Source organism: Oculina patagonica, chromosome 10 (assembly GCF_052425735.1).
Source record: "Oculina patagonica isolate OP01 chromosome 10, crgOcupat, whole genome shotgun sequence".
Classification (NCBI taxonomy): domain Eukaryota; kingdom Metazoa; phylum Cnidaria; class Anthozoa; order Scleractinia; family Oculinidae; genus Oculina; species Oculina patagonica.
In genome coordinates, this window is record NC_135767.1 from 8,934,535 (window position 1) to 8,953,837 (window position 19,303).

The following is a 19,303-nucleotide window of genomic DNA, read 5'->3' on the forward strand; positions in this document are numbered from 1 at the left end:
AGAAACTTTCGATATATGGTTTTCATATTGTTTTTGTCAATTTCCTTTTGTGGCAGATTTTTTGAGAATCAGCTTTTCTTTCGTGTGATGACAGACACAGGACAGAACGAGAGGTGGATGAGAAAGATGCCGAAGATGAATAGGCACCGAAAAACGACAAGAACCGTCAAGGACTTATCTTTAGAGGGCGGGGAGTTTTGGCATACTGTATTTCGAGAACTGGACTGGACTAGTAAAACGCGGACTAGTAAAACGCGGACTTGTAAAACGCGGACTAGTATAACGCGGACTAGTAAAACGCGGACTTGTAAAACGCGGACTAGTAAAACGCGGACTCAGGTAAAACGCGGACTTGTAAAAGGCGGACTAGTAAAACGCGGACTAGTAAAACGCGGACTTGTAAAACGAGGACTAGTAAAACGCGGACTTGTAAAACGCGGACTTGTAAAACGAGGGCTTTTTAAGCACGGACTTGTAGAACGCGGACTTGTAAAACAAGCGCTTGTAAATCGGATAAAACTAAACGGTTTAGCGAGCGAAACAATTTGTGTTTGAAGCTCTTGTGTGTTTCTTCGACGGCATATTTCTAGCTTTTTTGAGCACTCTATGGTCTGTTTTAGCGTGGAGATGTTTTTGCAGTATAGCACATGTTCGTTCTGCTGAACCCCTACTAAAACAACGGGATTGATGCTATGAGTTGTGTGCATATGTTTCTTTCTTTCCACTACTTGACGTCTGTTGAGTGCAGTCGTTTGTATTGCTCGCACGAGGTGGAACGGGGCCCGTTCAGAAATCAACAGTCAATCGTAAATAAAGGTGACGGGCCTTCACGACTCCTACGTTCGTGACATTAGAATATTTGCCGTTAAATGTTTAAATTCGGTCTTTCGACCTTATTTGCTTCTGACTTCTTTCTGAGGGTACTGTTTTAATTTGGGGGCAGTATGTGGTAAATAAAGGTGACGGGCCTACACGACTCCTACGTTCGTGACATTAGAACATTTGCCGTTATATGTTCAAATTCGGTCTTTCGACCTTATTTGCTTCTGACTTCTTTCTGAGGTTACTGTTTTTTTGAGACATTATGTATTGAAGAGAGCCGTAAGATGATTGTGGCCAAGGAATTCGAAGTGTCTAGAGGCGCTTTACAAGTCCGCGTTTTACTAGTCCGCGTTTTACTAGTCCAGTCCAGTCTACAAGTTAAAGACACATCAAGACCACCCCACTGTGAATTGCCATAGCATGAGGAGCTTTACTCTCCTAAAAAATTCTCAGCTTGAGATCCCCATGATGTGTTAGGTTTTGTCAATTAGAATTAAGATAAGCTCATTATGTCGACAGGTCATCAAAGCGATTTTCGCAAGTTGAGTCACGGTCAAATATTATAAGCAACAGATCATGTTGCCGTACCGCGCACCAGGTATTTGCTGCGAAACAAAAGAAGTCAAAGGAAAAGCGGGTACAAAATTTAGAAATAGAACAGAAATTACAAAATCCATAGACGCTAGTTAAGCTGACCTACTGAGTCTGTTTAAAACGGTTTCGAAAACATAAATTTAAGGATCGATTTAGCTGCCGTTGTTCATAAGCGAACTGAATATAAAACCGCAACAGTTGAAACTTGATCAAAGCACAAAACAGGCATTTGATGCGTGTGCTTTAACAATAATAACGCCGTCTAAATGTTGCCATACCCGTTCTAGTGAACAACATAAAATTATGCAGAATCTTTGATAATTCGTTGTTATATGTGGTTTAAGATGTACCGAGGTCTCGCGAAAGAAGTGAACTAGGCCTAATTCGGGCTTCGCGCGCGTGTGCGCGCGCGTGGCGGCTACAATAATTGTTTGTGTCGTCACACACAGTGACCACACAGTTAGGCTCCAGACCTCCGGTCGCAGATAACAGATAACTGGATAAGGTTGTTGTACATTTCGATGTACATTTCGAAGTATTCTTTAGAGAAAATCACTCTACAGCAGCAATTTACGGGTTGTTTTACAAGTTAAACGTTTACTACGTTAATAATGTGTAACCTAAGCGGGAATTTCGAATTGGAAAGCGCAATGAGATCGGTGTTTGAAACTTTCGGCGCGCTTTCGACATGGAGTTGGACGTCGATGGATCGCCGTCTTCCGATCATCCTTGGTCGCTTGCAAGAGTCACTGGCAAGGCTCTTGACCCTGAAAAACACTGGTATGTGCTTTCCTCGAGTCTTTGTGGCGTTAAGCCCGGCAGGTTTGCCAAAAGTGATATTTTTAAGCGATTTCCAGAGGAAATATGCTCTGTGCAACCAGTAGATCTTAAGCCCGCCAAACGAGGTTGTTCTTTTAACATGCAGCCGAGCAAACTTTTTGTTGCTTCTTCGTTTGGTCTTTTCGCTGCACTGCTCAGACAGCGAGATTCTGCTGCAGATAGGTTCCTGAGATCGTCCAAATTTATTCCTGTTGTGGATGCAGTGAATCGAATCGCCTTGGACGAGTGCGAAGAAAAGCCACGGTGCAGTTTTGGCGGGAAAAGCTTCGATTCAAACCAGGGTTCTCCTGAATTGCAGAAATTGAACTCTAAAATCGCCGAACTAGAGGAACAAATTAAGAACCTCGAAAAGACAAATGAGTTCTTGAGTTCCTTTCTGCCTTTATCCTCTCCTTTGGCGACATCTTCGCCATCTCATTTAAATGAGAGTAGCAACAGCAACACCAGTGGGACCAGCAACAACAGTGACAGTGGCTGTGGTAGCAACACAAGCTTAATCGAGGAGACATTGAAAAGCAACTCAATTGGTCCTACTGTGAAAAAGCGAAAAGTGGCAAAAGAATGCAGGAAAGTCACTGAAGAGCTTGATGGTGTGCTGGCCAAGTACCATGAGAGCCTGGCCCGCGTTTTGGGCAACACATTCCTCTATGGTGGTAGTGAAGAAAAACAAAAGGTGTCTGAAACCCTTTCAGAAATTGTTAACCTCGTAATGGATGCTAAAGGAACTAAAAAAGGTCTGACGGAGCTCCTGTTGCCAGAAACATACCTACGGCTGCTACACAGCATGAAAGTTCCTGACTGGGTATTATTATATTTTAAGCTCCAAGCAAGGTTACCCGATGCTGGTTGGCAAACATTGCTAAATCTCACCAAGCTTGGAAAGAGTAGGGTAAGTTCATCTGTACATGTTAAAAAAAAAACACCTTATTAAATGATTGAATGTTTAATACATGCAGATATTTTGCATGTTGCATCACATTCCATCGAAACATCCATCGAGTCTTTTAAACGTTCTGTTAAAACATATTTATTTAGAAAGGCTTTTAGTTAGATTTGTTATTCATTTGATTTAATATTGTGATTCTTAAATTTTACTTTTTACTACCTTTCACTATTACTCTGGAAATTTTAATATGTAAATATTGTAATTTTAAATTCATTTTTATTGTGTAACTTTTTTAATTTAGTTTAATAATAATTATTGTAATGCGCTTTTGAATATTTTTATAGAAAAAGCGCAATATAAGTATTATATATTATTATTATTATTATTATTATTATTATTATTATTATTATTTATCCTAGCCCTGGAGGGGTGAGGAAAAATACAAGCAACTAACATGCATTCTGATAGGGAGGGCAACCTCATCCCACATTATAACAAAATTGATTGATTGAGCAAAATGGCTGCTTGTAAACCATTAAATAAGTAAATCATAATCACACTATTTTTTCACTTAGTTTGGGACTGTATTCTGTAGGGTTGTCCCTCGTTATTTTTGCCCTGCGAGCCATAAGAGCACGATTTATGCAATCTGTCTCATTATGTTAATCAAGTCGCAGACGGCAATTATTTCGCATTGCAACATGTGGGTTGCAATGCTTATATTTTATTTTTTTCTTTATTCAAGGCTGTGCTCTAAGAAAAATTACAAGGAGTCCAAAGGTTCCAAACTATGAGATCCAGGGTGCCCAGCATAAAGCTTCTATGAAAGAAATAATTTAAGATTACCTGGTCCCCCAAAGAAAAAAGTTAGTCGCATGAGGCACCCGGGGGCCCTTAGAGCACAGCCCTGTTTATTGCTTGTTTAATTAAGCCTTTACATCCTGCCGGTTTCTGTATTAATCAAAACTATAACAAAATTCTCGATCGGTGATTGGTTATCAGCAGCCCGATTTGAGCACTAATAGGACAGTGTACGCGTCATGCTTGTAATTGGACAGTGTAATAGGACAGTTTACGCGTCATGCCTGTGTGATTGGACAGTACGCGTCATTTTGCGCGCGCTGTTGTTGTGCATTTTGTTAAGTAAACTGTTATGCTTTTCAGTTTTTATAAAAACGTTAAACCATTTGACTAAAGGTTAGTTTGTTTCTCAAATTTTGTCATAGTTTTGATTAATTGGTAACAGGACTTCGTGTCGTCCAATTCTGTCTGTAATCATACTCGTGATTAAACAAATCGGACTCCCGCTTCGCGGTCGTCCGATTTTGTTAATCACTCGTATGATTACAGACCGAATTGGACTCCACTCAGTCCTATTACCATTATTAATAGCTATTAAGGAAAAATAAAATAATGTATTAATTTTATATGTTTGCTTTCAGGGTAAATCTGATGCTGATGCAGTACTTTTGACCAAAAATGAAATCAAGGCTGTGAAAAAGCTTGTTTTTAAAGTTGTTCGCACCACTATGCACATTCAGAAGATGGACACGGATTTTCATGCCTATGGTGTGGACCTGGAATCGGTACTGGTGTGGGCAATCAGGGAACAGCGACTGTTAACTGAAAATTTGTCCGATAGTATGGAGTTCAACATAAAGCTTGATGGACGGCCACTAGGAGGTAAATTATTCCCAAATTATTGCAATGGTAACTTTTATGTGAATCATCAACTTTTGCTTTGGCTTTAAATGAAACAAATACCATTTTAGTAGTGCTTTAAGCATTTCAGGGTTTAACTTTCTTTATTGACAATAATATTTATTAAACTTTTGATCTTGACGTGATTTTTTGTTGAACAATTGAACGTAGTCTTCATTTGGAATAAGAATATTATATTTTTTTTTTTCAAGAGAAGAACTTTCAAAGCTCATCTCAGCTCTTAATGAGCAGAAAGCGAAAATAAAGAAGACTGGAGTTGTTGTCGATGGAAGAAAGTACAACATCAAATTTACAGGTACATGTAACCCACTAACATTGCCGGGTTCTGGCCCAGTCAGGCCAGAACCCTGGAAGGCACCTTGAAAGTCCCTGTGTAGGTAGGTTAAGTGTGTGCATTCAGTGAACGGTACTGGAAAAAATCTCCATTTTGGTCAAAGCGGCTTACAAAGAATTGCCTAAATGCTCGCAAAGGATAGCCCTAATGCTTGCATAGGATTGCCGGAGTGCTTGAGCACGAAGTTGCAACATAAGCCAGTGCTACAAAGGATAAAAATAGTCTTCACACTGTGATCACAAGAAACATCTCTTGCCTGAAGAAATGGCTGTAATGTGTACCTGAAATTCAAATGATACCGAAAATAATATGAAGCATAACAGGCGTACCATTGAAGGACAAACATGCAGTTTCTCATCTTAGTTTTTGTTGATTATTCATTTTCATACATTTTACTTTTCAGTTACTATTGATTATAAAGCTCTTCTGCTGTTACTGCGGAAAAATGATGATGAAAAGTATGTTCTTGGAGCTAGAGGTTTTCACATGGAATTTTGTGCCTACTGTGATGCCATAAGGGTGAATGTTATTCTTTCTTTCTTTGGTCTTATTTTTGCATCCTTGATGTGACCTGATGTAGGCTAGAAATTGACCCATAAAATTATGTACATGTAGACCTCTGTACAGTTATCCTAACTTGTGATGTGTGTTGTTATTTAATTTGATAGGCATGCACATGTCATGGAGTTGAACCTGACGAGACTTGTCTTGACTGTTTTCGATCTAAGGCTAACATTGGCAGGTAAATACTGTACGGTATAACACACTTCAAATATTTACTTAGTAAACTATTGTGACTAACTTGGACTGTAGACCTTATTACCCTAGTCAACAGGTTGATAACATTAATAATTTTGTTCCTGTATAGACTGCAAAGAACTCAGTCTTGTTATTGACATGTTATTCTTTTGTGTATTTAGATCTACAGGTCTACGCGATGACATCACATTTCTTCTTGAAGAAGACCTCAGCAGTGTTAATCTTTGCTCTCTCCATTGTGAGATGAGAAATTGTGAGCAGCTGCTGGGTTCCTTGGGCTTGTTTGCATACCGTGTTGGCTCTCTCGATGAGCTGAACCAAGCCTTATCTGACCATGGCCCTGAAAGTTGTAAAGGATTTCCTCGCGTAACTATTAAGTTGAACCCTAACCAGCAAACTGAAGTTGAGAGGAAAAACATTAAAGTGGCATCTTTTTCGGGTTTGTTTGTTTGTTTATTTATTTATTTTTTGTTGTTGTAAGTTTTCTTTGCTGACTGTCCGCATACATGTCATGTATTGATGGATAAATTATTCTTTTATTCAGCTGCCCATCATGAAAAGATATTTCTTCCGTTAGATTTTTTTCTGTTCCATATTTTATAATTGTGTTTCAGCTTCATACATTCTTACTTGTTTATGAAAGACTTTTATATATTACAGGGTCATTTGAGAGGGAAGTTCTGAAGCATTTTGATAGTATCGTAGAAAGATCACTCCCCATAGAGAAAGTAAAAAAGTACTACAACCAAAGCCCTGGAACAGGAAAACAAGTTATCTTGGATTATGTGACATTTTTTGAAGAAAGAAAAATGGTCAGTAAATACTCACCATTTGTTATTTTTATAACTTGGTTGTACCTTTGTTTCTGCAAGGGCTGATAATGCTTATCAAAAGCTATGTTATTTTCTGTCATCATCAATAATATGGCTGTAGCTTTTCTTCATCAATGGATCCATTTAGCTTAGTTTCACATATATCTGAGTGTAATATACAATTGGTTTATTTCTAGCAACTGGAATGACTTAACTGAAGGATTTGGATGGTACAATGTAATTTAATTCAGTGCATAAAGAAGTGCATGCCTTTTCACATTCCTTTTTGGGAAAGTGGAAATCAAGTTTTTGGAGGAAATAAGCCTTGCTCATAAGTGATTTTTTTCAGGCAAGCTAAATTGACTTTGGGTCTTGTACATCCTTGCTAGAGCTTGCCCAATGGGCAAGCTTAAAAATTGTATTTCTTTGCACCCTGTATTTTCAATCGATTAAGGCAAATTACATGTACACAATGAATAAAATTCTAAATAGTAAGATACTATTTGCATTAAATTTTCTAGCATGTCAGTGAAATCTTGGAAAAAGGGGAGTTTACAAGAGATTATGGAGTTAGGCAAGAAACAGTCAAGATTCAAAAAGACAGTGGTATGTAGAGAATGAAGCAAAATCTTTTTAAGGTGACTGACAAGTCAGACGTTAGTCAACCTGAAGTTTATATACAAAAAAATGCACCAATTATGTATTATACTTATTGAAATTTGTCCTTTAGATCTGAACTAAATGTTATAATTAAATTTTTTGGTGGCCTAGCTCTGTCCACCTTCAGCAGAGTGAAAAGAGTAGTAGGTGCTAAGCATGTTTGGGTATGCCATCAAATTTTCAATTTCTCAGAAGTGGAGTATAAGTGTGTGGAAATAGTTTTATTGCCTTAACTACAGCAATTATTTTTGTTGGCTTTTATTAGTTCCATTGTTATCAATACTGATTCTGAAAAATAAACTTTTCAACTCTTGCTTGTTTATCTGGCATGTTTTTTTTCAAATGGCAGAAATTTTATAAATTAAAAGCAATTTGTTTACACCAGACTTCCAATTTAAAAAAGGGCCAGTCTTTAATTAGTTGTTGCTTATTATAGACCCTTTGCATAAATGGCGCCCAAATTTGAATAACAATACTTTGTACATCCTTAGTCTCATGTGGATGTTTTTTGACAAAGGATTTTTTATGTGAATGTGCGGCTGAGGATGTATATGTACTGTCCTTCAAATTAAGTCGCCATTTATGCAAAGGGTCGTATGATGTTTAATGTTAAACAACTCATTGCATTTTCAGATTTTGAAAAGTTCCTTAACAGTCGTGTGAATGAATGGGAAGTTAAACTGAAGGAGGTTGAGGCCAAGTTCCTTGAATTAGGTGACATGTCAGACAAGCACGCAGATATTGCTGGGGAGCCTAAGCGGAAAAAAAGGAAAAAAAGAACATCCCAGTCCCTCAGGAAGACCCCTTTGCAGCCTATGCAGCTGAGCTGCAAGTTACGTTTTTCAAAAAGGTACATTAAATTTTACATATTTCTTTATTAATTTCAATAACAGATTAGGTGATAGAGAACCAATTACTTCAATTAACATTGAATGCCTGAATATAACAAAAATGTGAAATTATTGGATTGGATGAATGCAATCGTGTTTAATCAAGAGCATAATTACATAAATATTCTGTATGCTTGACACTTGACTAAGGGTGAGTGTCAGTGGACTGTATTTGCTAACTGATGGATGCTTATAAATGGGCCTAATATTGTTTATAAACAATGTTGTGAAACATGGACGCTGAACTTTATCTATCATTATGTTTCTATTCCTCATTATTTAGGTCTGCAATGACTGGGGAGTTATTGCTTTGACAATTCGGGACAAAGTTTTTGAAGAGGATGAGGAGCAGCTCATTGATATTCATGACATAGAGGTCAGTTAACAGTTTATTAATCATGCAATAAAGACAATAATATTGTATGTATGTGGGCCGTCGATGGGCAGCTGCACATATATTTTCCATTTGGGACAAATACAACTGCCACGGGAGGGGAAAGGATGGGGAAACACAACAACTCACGGAACGATCGAACCGAACAATACAATTATTATTACAGTAATTAATAATTACACATTGTTGTGTTTTTATGTGCACTTCATCTTAACAAACAATAAGGCTCTACTCCTGTATATCTTTTTTACTCTTTTGTCTCTTATAGTTCTGGTACTTATCTACATTTTATGTTTAATTTTAGTGCAAGGAATGGGGCTTTCTCCTGAAGAAACTATTTGGTCTCCATCTTGGTATGGGTGATTATGGCCATCTGGTTATTGACCATAGTGCTATGCTACTGCGCATGTTCCGTTCCCTTTACAAGTACTCTGGGCAAGGCTTTGAAGCATCCCACAAGCTGCATCGTAGTCTTTATTCAAGGGCAACTAACCATGATGCATCAGGACCAGGACATTCATGTAAGTTAAGTCTGTATTGGTTTTGACTGAGATCTATGCCTGTGCTATTTAAACATAATTTCCTACACCTTAGACATAGTGACCACAACTTTCCTCTCCGTAGTGACAAACTATGTTTAAAATTACACACTTATAGAACACCTTTTAGTCTTAAAAAAATGCTTTTGAGTTTTGAAACATTCAGTTAATTTTTAAAAAACAAAAGATGATCTAGATTTATTTATGCCAAATGTAGGCATTCCTTGATGTACAAATCTCAATATGTAGGCTTTGTTATCATATGGTATTTTCAAGAAATTTAAGTGTTCAAACATGAGCAGTTGCATGCTTGATCTATTTCAATGGGTGGGTTCTTTTGTACATGCACTTGCAATTGAGCTCTAACAGGGCAAAAAAGATGAATTTGGCACTCCTTTTACTACCTTTGTATGCAAATTGGCAGTATATGTAACTAAATCTGCTTAAAATGCAGGCTAATGGCTATAGACATGTGTACCATAAGATGACTAAATTTAATTAGTGGAGTAGACTAATGATGCTTCATATTTGTAATTTTACAGTGGATCAAATTTTGACACACAGTTTTGCAACCATGCTGTTGTCATTGCGATATTCCATTCGTGAAGCCAAGAACTGTATTGTGTTGGGTAAGTCTTGTACTGTTAATAAGATCCTTGTAAATTAGAACAATTTTTTTCTTTGTAATTATGTGATATTTAAAACAGGTACCTTGAATGAAATTGTAAATTGTCTTCTGGTTGCCAGAAGTTTCAACTTGGCTTTAACTTGTACTTGTCTGCATACTGGATGGAACAACCCTTCCAAGTTTATTTTTTCCTAAGTGGCCATTTGGCCACTGACTGCTCAAGTTTGGTCGCCGCACTGAAAAGTTTTAGCTCACGCTTTCAATCCTTCTTTTCCTCATGGTGACATGGTCTAAACTTAGGGTGTTATGGAACAAAAATATATCTTTGATAGTGCTTATTTAGATTTAACTTAGAAATGTTTTCTTTAAGACATGTACATGAAGCAATTTCCTGTCAATTTTTAGGAAAGAAAAAGTTTTGCTTTCCTGGATGTGGGTGGAAAGCCATCGACATCAGTATGTGGTCAAAAGAACACCACGACTGGATACTTGCAATGGACCACTTGTTCAATCAATTATTTGGTGGTGATTTCCTGGCATATTGGTACGATAACGTTCAGGGCACGAGTGTTAGAGAAGATACCCTTCCCTCCCTTTTAGAGTATAATCATCATGAGTGGGAGACTGAATACTTGAAAGAAGAGTCGAAGTTTTTCGAAAAGGAAGCGGCATCAAAACCTTTAGTGCAAAGAAGTGTGGCCAAACAGCCAGGCCAAAGTGATGGTAAAACTAAGCCTAAAAAGCCAGTGGTCAAAGATGAGGTGGATCAAAAAGCCAAGCAAGCAGGCAGGAGTGACATGGAACAAGACCCATGTGTCATTTATGTGGAGGAGGTTGATGCTGGGCAAACGATCAGTCATGACAATGTCAAGGAACAACAGCCTTCCACCCATCTGTCCCATGCTATATCTACTCAGGCGTCTTTAACAAGAGCTGAGCTAGCTGCTCTGGGTGCATTAATCCCTCCAGTTTCCTCCACCACAAGCATCCAAACACCCTTGCACGTGCAAGTAGATTACAATAATCCCACCTTTGTAGATCCCTTTAATCTTGCACAGCGTCCCTGTGAATCAGTTGTTGATAGAGCAGAAAAACTTTTGAGAGACGAGCGAAGAAAAGGGAACCATCCCTCAGGCATTGTAATTCAAAGCTTTGGCCAGTTTTCAGAAGCAGGCTTGAGAGTTATTCGGTGGTTTTGTACAGTTGCAGAAACAAAATGTAAAGTAGCTGCAGAGGCTAGATGGCTTCCTATGGTGAAATGTAAACCAATGGAACTTACCCTTCTTCAAGATGTTCTTTGGAACCAACCCCAAACGAACACAATACTGAGATTTGATCACAAATCTATTGATGTCATTTCTTTTTGTGATCTAGCCGAAGAAAGGTACATTGATGGTTTCATAATTGATGTCTCTATTGGTAAACATCTCGAGGAAAGCACTTTATTGGGAAGAGAAGGCACGTTGTACTTCCCAACAGAATTTTTCCAGTGGATGAGGGCTAGAGACAGAGCTTTCAAAGTAGAAAAGTTGAAAGTGAGAGCTTCACGGTTAACAGTGCTTGCAGACTTGCAGCAAATTCTGTTACCGGTCTTTATGACTAACCACTGGGGACTCATTTATGTTGACCTTTCTGGTAAGCTGCTATATTTTGATGATGGGTTAACTTCTCTGGTGCCTTCGACAGCCCTTCCATGTGTCAAGGAGGCACTAGATCTCCTTCTTGAGTTGTGCCCCCATCATCTTTCCCTTCAAACCAAATTTTGGCACTCACTGCAATGTTTCAGGCGGTTTGGAATGCCATCACAGGTACCAGTTGACAATAGGATGATTGGAGTGGGCAGCTGTGGAATTGGAGTTATCATGGCCGCCAGAGACTTCATCAGAAATGGCTCTGCAACTGTCAATAATATTAACTGGAGGTATTGTGACATGGACATCCACAGAAGAGACCTCATGCTTCAAATCCTCATGTGGGGTGGACATAATCCATAAAAAGGCTCGAGAGTTCCTGATTGGATTGAATAATTGTGCCCTTATATAATAAATATAAGGTAGCAGATGCCAGAAAGTTACAGTTAATTCGCAATCGCATTAACCTTGCCTGTGCTTTCCTGGGTAGCAGATACCTGAAAGTTACAGTTATTACGCCATCGCATTAACCTTGCCTGTGCTTTCCTGGGTAGCAGATACCTGAAAGTTACAGTTATTACGCCATCGCATTAACCACGCCTGTGCTTTCCTGGGTAGCAGATACCTGAAAGTTACAGTTATTACGCAATCGCATTAACCATGCCTGTGCTTTCCTGGGTAGCAGATACCTGAAAGTTACAGTTATTACGCCATCGCATTAACCATGCCTGTGCTTTCCTGGGTAGCAGATACCTGAAAGTTACAGTTAATTTGCAATCGCATCAACCTTGCCTCTGCTCTCCTGGGTAGCAGATACCTGAGAGTTGAGGAATTTTTTTCCTCTCCAGCTAGACTGCCACCTTGACGTGGTGGAGGGGCTTGAGTGTCTCTGTGATCCATTAAGACATACATTTATGTGAGAGTTTGCCAGAATGGGCAGCTCTTATGTCTAAGGAGAGAGTCCAGACAAAGAGCAGTCTTTCGTTATTATAGATTACTCTAAGAAAACTTTTGCCATTGCACTGACCAAACCATACTCTCCTGGGTAGCAGATACCTAAGTGTTACAGTCAACTTGCAGTTGCATTAACCATGCCTGTGCTTTCCTGGGTAGCAGATACCTGAGAGTTACAGTTAATTCGCAATCGCATTAACCACACCTGTGCTTTCCTGGGTAGCAGATACCTAAAAGTTACAGTTATTTCGCAATCGCATTAACCACGCCTGTGCTTTCCTGGGTAGCAGATACCTGAAAGTTACAGTTATTTCGCAATCGCATTAACCACGCCTGTGCTTTCCTGGGTAGCAGATACCTGAAAGTTACAGTTATTACGCCATCGCATTAACCACGCCTGTGCTTTCCTGGGTAGCAGATACCTGAGAGTTACAGTTAATTCGCAATCGCATTAACCACGCCTGTGCTTTCCTGGGTAGCAGATACCTGAGAGTTACAGTTAATTTGCAATCACATTAACCATGCCTGTGCTTTCCTGGGTAGCAGATACCTGAGAGTTACAGTTAATTCGCAATCGCATTAACCACACCTGTGCTTTCCTGGGTAGCAGATACCTGAGAGTTACAGTTAAGTTGCAATCGCATTAACCATGCCTGTGCTTTCCTGGGTAGCAGATACCTGAAAGTTACAGTTATTTCGCAATCGCATTAACTACGCCTGTGCTTTCCTGGGTAGCAGATACCTGAAAGTTACAGTTATTTCGCAATCGCATTAACTACGCCTGTGCTTTCCTGGGTAGCAGATACCTGAAAGTTACAATTAATTCGCAGTCACATTAACCATGCGATTAACTTGTCAATGCATTGACCAAGCTGTGCCTTTTGAACAACGACATTGCTGAGGATATATAACAGTGAATTTGCCACTTGTCTGCCCTTATCCATAGCATGCCACATTCAAATTGTCTCAGGTAAGTTGCGTTTGTGTGAACTTAGAATGTAATTTTCCTCACTTCAGAAATAATATTTTTTTAAAAAAAAGACAGGATGAATTTTTGTGATATAATCGGTGGGGCTAAGCAAGCGAAACGAGGAATACATTTTATGAACACAACACTTCATTGATTGCCCATTGTTGGTAACAAAAACACTTTCCAGCAAAGGACTGAGTACATTGCATTGCTGTAGTGGATAAAATGAAAATTTTATTATAGTTATGAACAGATGTTTTCTGTTTTCTCCCCTTAGGGTCTGCAACAATTGAAAATGGGATTTGTTTACAACTGAATCTTGATATGGCGAAGATGAACAGTTGGTTGTATTTTGTCAGCATGGTGCAAGGTTACTGAGTGACTTAAATTGAAGAGAGCATCTAAAGGTACAAATAAATGGTTATACACTGCCATAACTTCTCTTTTATGCTTGTTAATTTTTCTTCCTTCAAACATTGCACTTTTTCAATTTGATTTGGAAAATAAATAGCACTTATTATTATTGCTGGCGAGTGTTAACGAGACAGCACGCTATTTAATTCAGTAGGGCCAAAAATCCAAAATTTTCTTGGATGTAAGACTCAAGGCCTGCTCAGTAGAGTATTATCGGGGACAATTGAAACGACAATCACGCGCCCATCACAGAAAAAAGATTCTCTTTACTTTCGTAATATGCTGTTTCCATTTCACTTCTTATATCTTACAGAAGCAGAGGTATCCCTCATGTCGTGACGCAGCGAAAGGAACATAACGCTGTTGACGGCGCTTGTTTATTCAATATAATTACCTTCGGTTGTCTAACTTATGGCGGTCGGATGATCCTAGTACTAGGATGATCCTAGCACTAGAATCATTCCATTTTACATGAAAGGAGGATGATCCTTGTGCTAGGATCATCCTCTTTCCATGTAAATGGGCCCTAAATTACAAACATCCATCACACATTGAACATTCCAGCAAGTATTCGCTCATCGTAACTACAGTCTGAGTCTTTCGCCACTTAAATTAACTTTTTGCATCATGGAGGCAGAGATAATTTTTGTCGTGACGCTTTTTATAGTGGCGACGCTTCTCAAACAAAAACTTTTGCTTGCAAAAATGTTGCAAGCACACTCAGTGCATCATTTGAAGCTTAATCATTTTTTTTTTTCTTTGAGTACAGAGTTTTTACTGTTAGAAAACAGTTTCGGAAAACTTGCAGAAGCAGGGATTTTTTTAATTCTTGTCGCGACGCTTCCAGTAGCCTGCGAATACAGCCACCTCTCATTCGCTCCCGCTACTACATGCGAAATAGCTCTTTGTTGTGGGCTACGCTACCAGCGCTTCGGAAGATAAAATCACGCTTGTGACCGCTTATCGCAATCTAAATCGTGAATTTTTTCATTGACTACAGAGCTTTTGCTGTTATAAACTACTTTGTAAGCTTGTAGAAGCGGAGATTTAATTTTTGTGAATGTCGGACGCTCCTAACAACTCCTTTCATGCCTCCAAAGTTCAAAAGTTTTCCAGACCGGTTGACTGTTCAATTCAGGTTTTATTCACCTTCGCCAGCACTCACTTTCATAATGAAATTCCTAGTTTACAGAATAAATAGCACTTTGAGGACACTTGTTACCAAACATGCAACCAAAACTATAATTTGATGCACTTTGTGACATTTTCCATAATACTTATTAAAAACTAAAGAAAATTTGTCACTGACTATGATTTGATTTGGCTCATTGCTCCAAATCAAATCAGATGCCCATACTCTATTTATCTAATTGGATTCAACTCATATTGAGTCATTGATTGTATCAATTCATTTCTGATATATTGATTTCTTTTGATTGTTTATCCATGGCTTAACGCAATGGGTTCAAGTAAAAAAACTAAGAAATTGAAATGAATTTGATAATACCAGAATCGTTTTGTTTTTTGGCAATCCATTGGGAATAAAAAAAGAAAAAAAGAGTTGTGCGATTGATTGTTATCAAGTGCTGATAATGCTATTTATAAAAAAGAGCTGGCAATAATCTATGAAACATTAATAAAATGACAGTCCACAGTCATTGATATCTGACACTAAGTATTATTTAGTGCCTGTAACCTAGATGACTCTTTCCACTTTATGAACTCTTGTATGTATACAAAGCATGGGAACAACTTGTCTTTAAAACCAAACAATTGTGCATTAAAATTGTTTTCTTTAAAATATACTACTTCACCTTAGCTGATATGCAACTGAAGTAATGTCCATTGATTTTTCCAGTAGTAAAGTTAAATAAATATTTTTTTGCAAAGGAATGTTCTCAGTAGCAATCTGTAATATTTAATTTTGGATAATAATTATTGGTTGGGCTACGACATTGATTTATATCAAGTAAACCCTGCGATTTTATCCTGATATGAAAAGATATCACCCAGTTGCTCTAAGCATGCCTGACTTATATTTAATTTTGGAGTAAGGTTTCTGTTTGTTTATTCTAATACCGTATTTATTCGATTAAGTGCCCTGGGCGCTTATTAATTTTTGGACCTTGAGAGGGGGCGCCTATTCGAGGTGGGCGTTTATTACATTTTACTGGTGCACTTCAGTTTTTTTTTAGAGAAGTTGGGGTGGGTGTGGGCACTTATTCGAGGCTTGGCCCTTATTAACTTTTCCTACCTAAAGGGTAAGCGCTTTTTCGAGGTTGGGCGCTTAATTGAATAAATACGGTAACTTTATTGACTTGCCTCCGCAACAGTTAACAGAAAAGAAAAAACATGAAACTTTTTTTGATCCTTTCTTAGTGTCGATTGGTTTTATAGCAAAAGGGCTCTGTATTTTGGTCTACAGTTGCACTCTATTAACATACAACCGAATGCACATTTTCCCCAACAAAGGAGTGTTGTAGAGGTTTGGCCACCATATCAGATCCAACTCGCGGGTAGCTCGACCTTCTCCATGACCGACCACTAAGTTGCTTCTGCAAGTAATTTGGCGTTTAGGTGCTTTTCCATGAGCTTTGTTTTTTGCAGCAGCAAGTGCTTCTCTTGGATCCATATCGCTTAAATAGTCAGTGACCTGTTTATCGCCATTCCATTGCACTTGCTTTTGAAGAGCAACAGTGTTTTGCTTTGCCAGTGCTGCTTCCAGTGTTTCCAAGTCAAAAAAGCGATATGTCACTTTCCTTGACGAAGGACACAAAATTGGGGCTCGCCAATGTTGCTGGTTTCTGACAGCATTAGGTTGGGGGTCCTTCAGATTTCTGAGCAACTGCTGGAAGAAACTTGATGGCACCATGTTGAACTCCAGTGTCTGCCAATTTCCTGTAAAAGGATGTGGCCTATTTAACATACTGTATGTGTTTTTTTGTTAAAGGAATTTTTATTTCACTGCGTGTTTGTTTATTTGTTTGTTGTTGTTGTTTTTTTTTTTTTCAATGAAAAGAAATTGTGTATTTGAGGGGGCTTGAAAAGTATTACGTTATAATTTACTTGTATGTAGGCACTCTTCAATTACATTTCTGGTAACAATTTATGATTTCCGAAGTTATTCTCGGACACATATCTCGGTACTTACGGTAGTTTTAAACTGTAAACGAAACCATGAAAAAGTTAATTAAAACGGGTATTTACTTATCCTTCAAAACCAACGCGCGACAGGGAGGGAACCGCGAGCGCGCCTTAAGGTGCGAGGAAGGAGATGTCAGGACATTTGCATGTGGGTGTGTTGTCATTTCTAAGCTTGGTTATTATTTAGAATAAGAAAAGATAAATCAATCATAGTTAACATGTGTAGTTGTGCTATGAACTTACGCCGGTGTCTTTGGTGATGAACTCCATTTATACGCTCCGTTATTCCTGTCAACCATGCCTTGTAATGTGCTTGTAAGGGAGATCTTATTGCTTCTGGAATTGGCATTTGAACTTCTTCATCATTTTGTAAAAACTTTGCCCGCCTAGGCAGACGTCTGCTTACATGCTGTTGCTCGAAGTGCTTTAAAAGAGCTTGAAATGTTTTCAACTTTTTCGAACATTCATCACAGCGAAGATATGTGTCAGCCATGTTTAATGTGACCACAGTTAGTAGAGGGGACTAACATGATGTGACAAAAGTCGTGAGTGGGGAACTCCTGCTATGCTGCCATTGTTCATTGTTATTTTGACCAATGATTTTAAGGTATTAAATTTTGCCGCGAAACAATGGTCTCTTGTTATGGGTGAAAAATGCACAGGGAATAAAAAGGAAATCTCTCGTTCATTTTACTCGCGAATTTACTATGGAGTCGAATAAGAAGCGGAAAACAAGACGGAAGGAATTTACACAAGTTACACTTCAGCATTTCAAAGCTCTTCGAAGGAAACAAAAAAGCAGGAGAAAAGAAAGAAAGCGCGGGTCAGCTGAAGAGCCAGAGGTGGAGGCAATGATCGTGGAACCTCGGTCACCAGCAAACGCGAGCCACAATGCGAAGAAAAGAAGGTTGGAAGAACCGAAAGAGGGTCTGTCGAGGGGTAAGAGAATGGTCAACGCTGCGCTTAACGATGAAAAGAAAAAAGAGAGTAAAGTTGCATCAAAGACCGCGAAAGTGCGCATAGCCGCAAAACCAAAATCGTCAAGCAACCTAACGCGTGTCAAGGAAATATGTCCAGCAAATTTGACGCGTAGTGCGGCAAGGTCAATTGGCCATGGAACATTTGGCACATGTTATCCGGGCACGTACCGAGGAATTTGTGTTGTCATAAAACAATACAACGACAAAAGCCGTCCATGTGAAGAACGCGTGTCGTTTTTACAGAAGCAGGCAAAACGCGAGGCGAATGTGCTACTTGAGCTGGGCGATCACCCTGGCATACCACTTTTTTTCGGTGTATGTTTAAAAGAAGAGCCAGTGAGTATCGTGTTAAAGTTTCATGGCGACGGACGTGATAGCCTAACACTTTATAAATCGGCGAAAACGAAATTGATTAGTGAACAAAAAACATGGAACAGAATTCTTGTCGAAACCGCCGAGGCTTTGGATCACATACACAGTTGCGGGTATGCACACAATGACCTGAAATCAAATAATGTTGTCTTAGAGAAACGCGAAGATAAAAGGCTTCATCCCGTAATAATTGACTTTGGAAACAGTGTTATGTTGTGTAAAGCAAGGAATCCTCCACCTAAACCCGCACATTTGCGATCTCATTACAAAGAGTCATACATTGCACCGGAACTTGTTGATGGGACCGGGAAACCATCGATTGAAAGCGATGTATACGCTCTGGCATTTCTTGTCAAAACTGTTTACAGCATTTCGCGCTTCTGCAATGTTGCTGCAGTGATTAATGCTTTAGTAGCGTCGCCCCAAGATCGGCCGACTGTTAAAGAATTAAAAGCGGCTTTAAGTGCAGAGTGAAGAAGCCGCTTCGTGTCGATGCGTTAGGTTTACTGTAATTCTTGTTTTTTAACTTTGAAACGAAGAAAAAGTTTTGTTCCGGTTGCTTTTAGTCATTGAATGTATTACTCGCGGGTATCTTTTAAGGCTTTTTTTATCTTGCCTTATCCTTAATTTGCAATGATTTCGGTGCTACAGAAAGCGTAATACTACCTTCTTTTAAATAAAGTGAAGAGTGGCTGTGGTATTTGTTTTCTTTTCATCTAAGCGGGTTCATTTAGAAAGGATAGGCTCGATGATATTCGTCAGCATTGTTAACGCTAGTCAGTCTGCGAAGCGTAGTGGGGTTTTATGAAAATTGCGAGGCCGTCTCGCGCCTTTCGCGTTTCCCATACACGCGCTCGAAATATACAGGCGCCTGCTACGCAGGCCACGTTCACGCTTTCAACATAATTATCCGTAGCAAATTGCAATCATCTCTCAACAGTGCCATCTTTTACCGAAA

General features: G+C 38.9%; 2 protein-coding genes, 1 long non-coding RNA gene and 1 pseudogene across 4 annotated transcripts; 3 read left to right on the forward strand and 1 right to left on the reverse strand.

The window, feature by feature from the left end:
- The first annotated feature begins 2,066 nt into the window (after positions 1 to 2,066).
- Positions 2,067 to 12,298, forward strand: LOC144628439 (uncharacterized; annotated as a pseudogene). The gene is made up of 13 exons (XR_013566257.1): positions 2,067 to 3,145; positions 4,585 to 4,863; positions 5,015 to 5,159; positions 5,602 to 5,717; positions 5,867 to 5,940; positions 6,119 to 6,396; positions 6,618 to 6,769; positions 7,291 to 7,375; positions 8,063 to 8,279; positions 8,603 to 8,695; positions 9,018 to 9,234; positions 9,795 to 9,881; positions 10,286 to 12,298. The product of XR_013566257.1 is annotated as an uncharacterized LOC144628439 (transcript).
- Positions 12,299 to 12,667: 369 nt separating this feature from the next.
- On the forward strand, positions 12,668 to 15,507 carry LOC144628440 (uncharacterized). The gene is made up of 2 exons (XR_013566258.1): positions 12,668 to 13,842; positions 14,163 to 15,507. It is a non-coding gene; the product is annotated as an uncharacterized LOC144628440 (long non-coding RNA).
- A 139-nt stretch (positions 15,508 to 15,646) lies between these two features.
- On the reverse strand, positions 15,647 to 18,142 carry LOC144628438 (uncharacterized). The gene is made up of 2 exons (XM_078486528.1): positions 17,237 to 18,142; positions 15,647 to 16,747 (listed from the first exon to the last, which is right to left on the reverse strand). Exons 1-2 carry the CDS (start codon positions 17,484 to 17,486, stop codon positions 16,269 to 16,271), a joined length of 729 nt encoding a protein of 242 aa, XP_078342654.1. The 5' UTR covers positions 17,487 to 18,142; the 3' UTR covers positions 15,647 to 16,268.
- Positions 17,907 to 19,033, forward strand: LOC144628437 (putative serine/threonine-protein kinase DDB_G0267514). Its single transcript, XM_078486527.1, has one exon. It carries the CDS (start codon positions 17,941 to 17,943, stop codon positions 18,817 to 18,819), a length of 879 nt encoding a protein of 292 aa, XP_078342653.1. The 5' UTR covers positions 17,907 to 17,940; the 3' UTR covers positions 18,820 to 19,033.
- Positions 19,034 to 19,303: the final 270 nt, after the last annotated feature.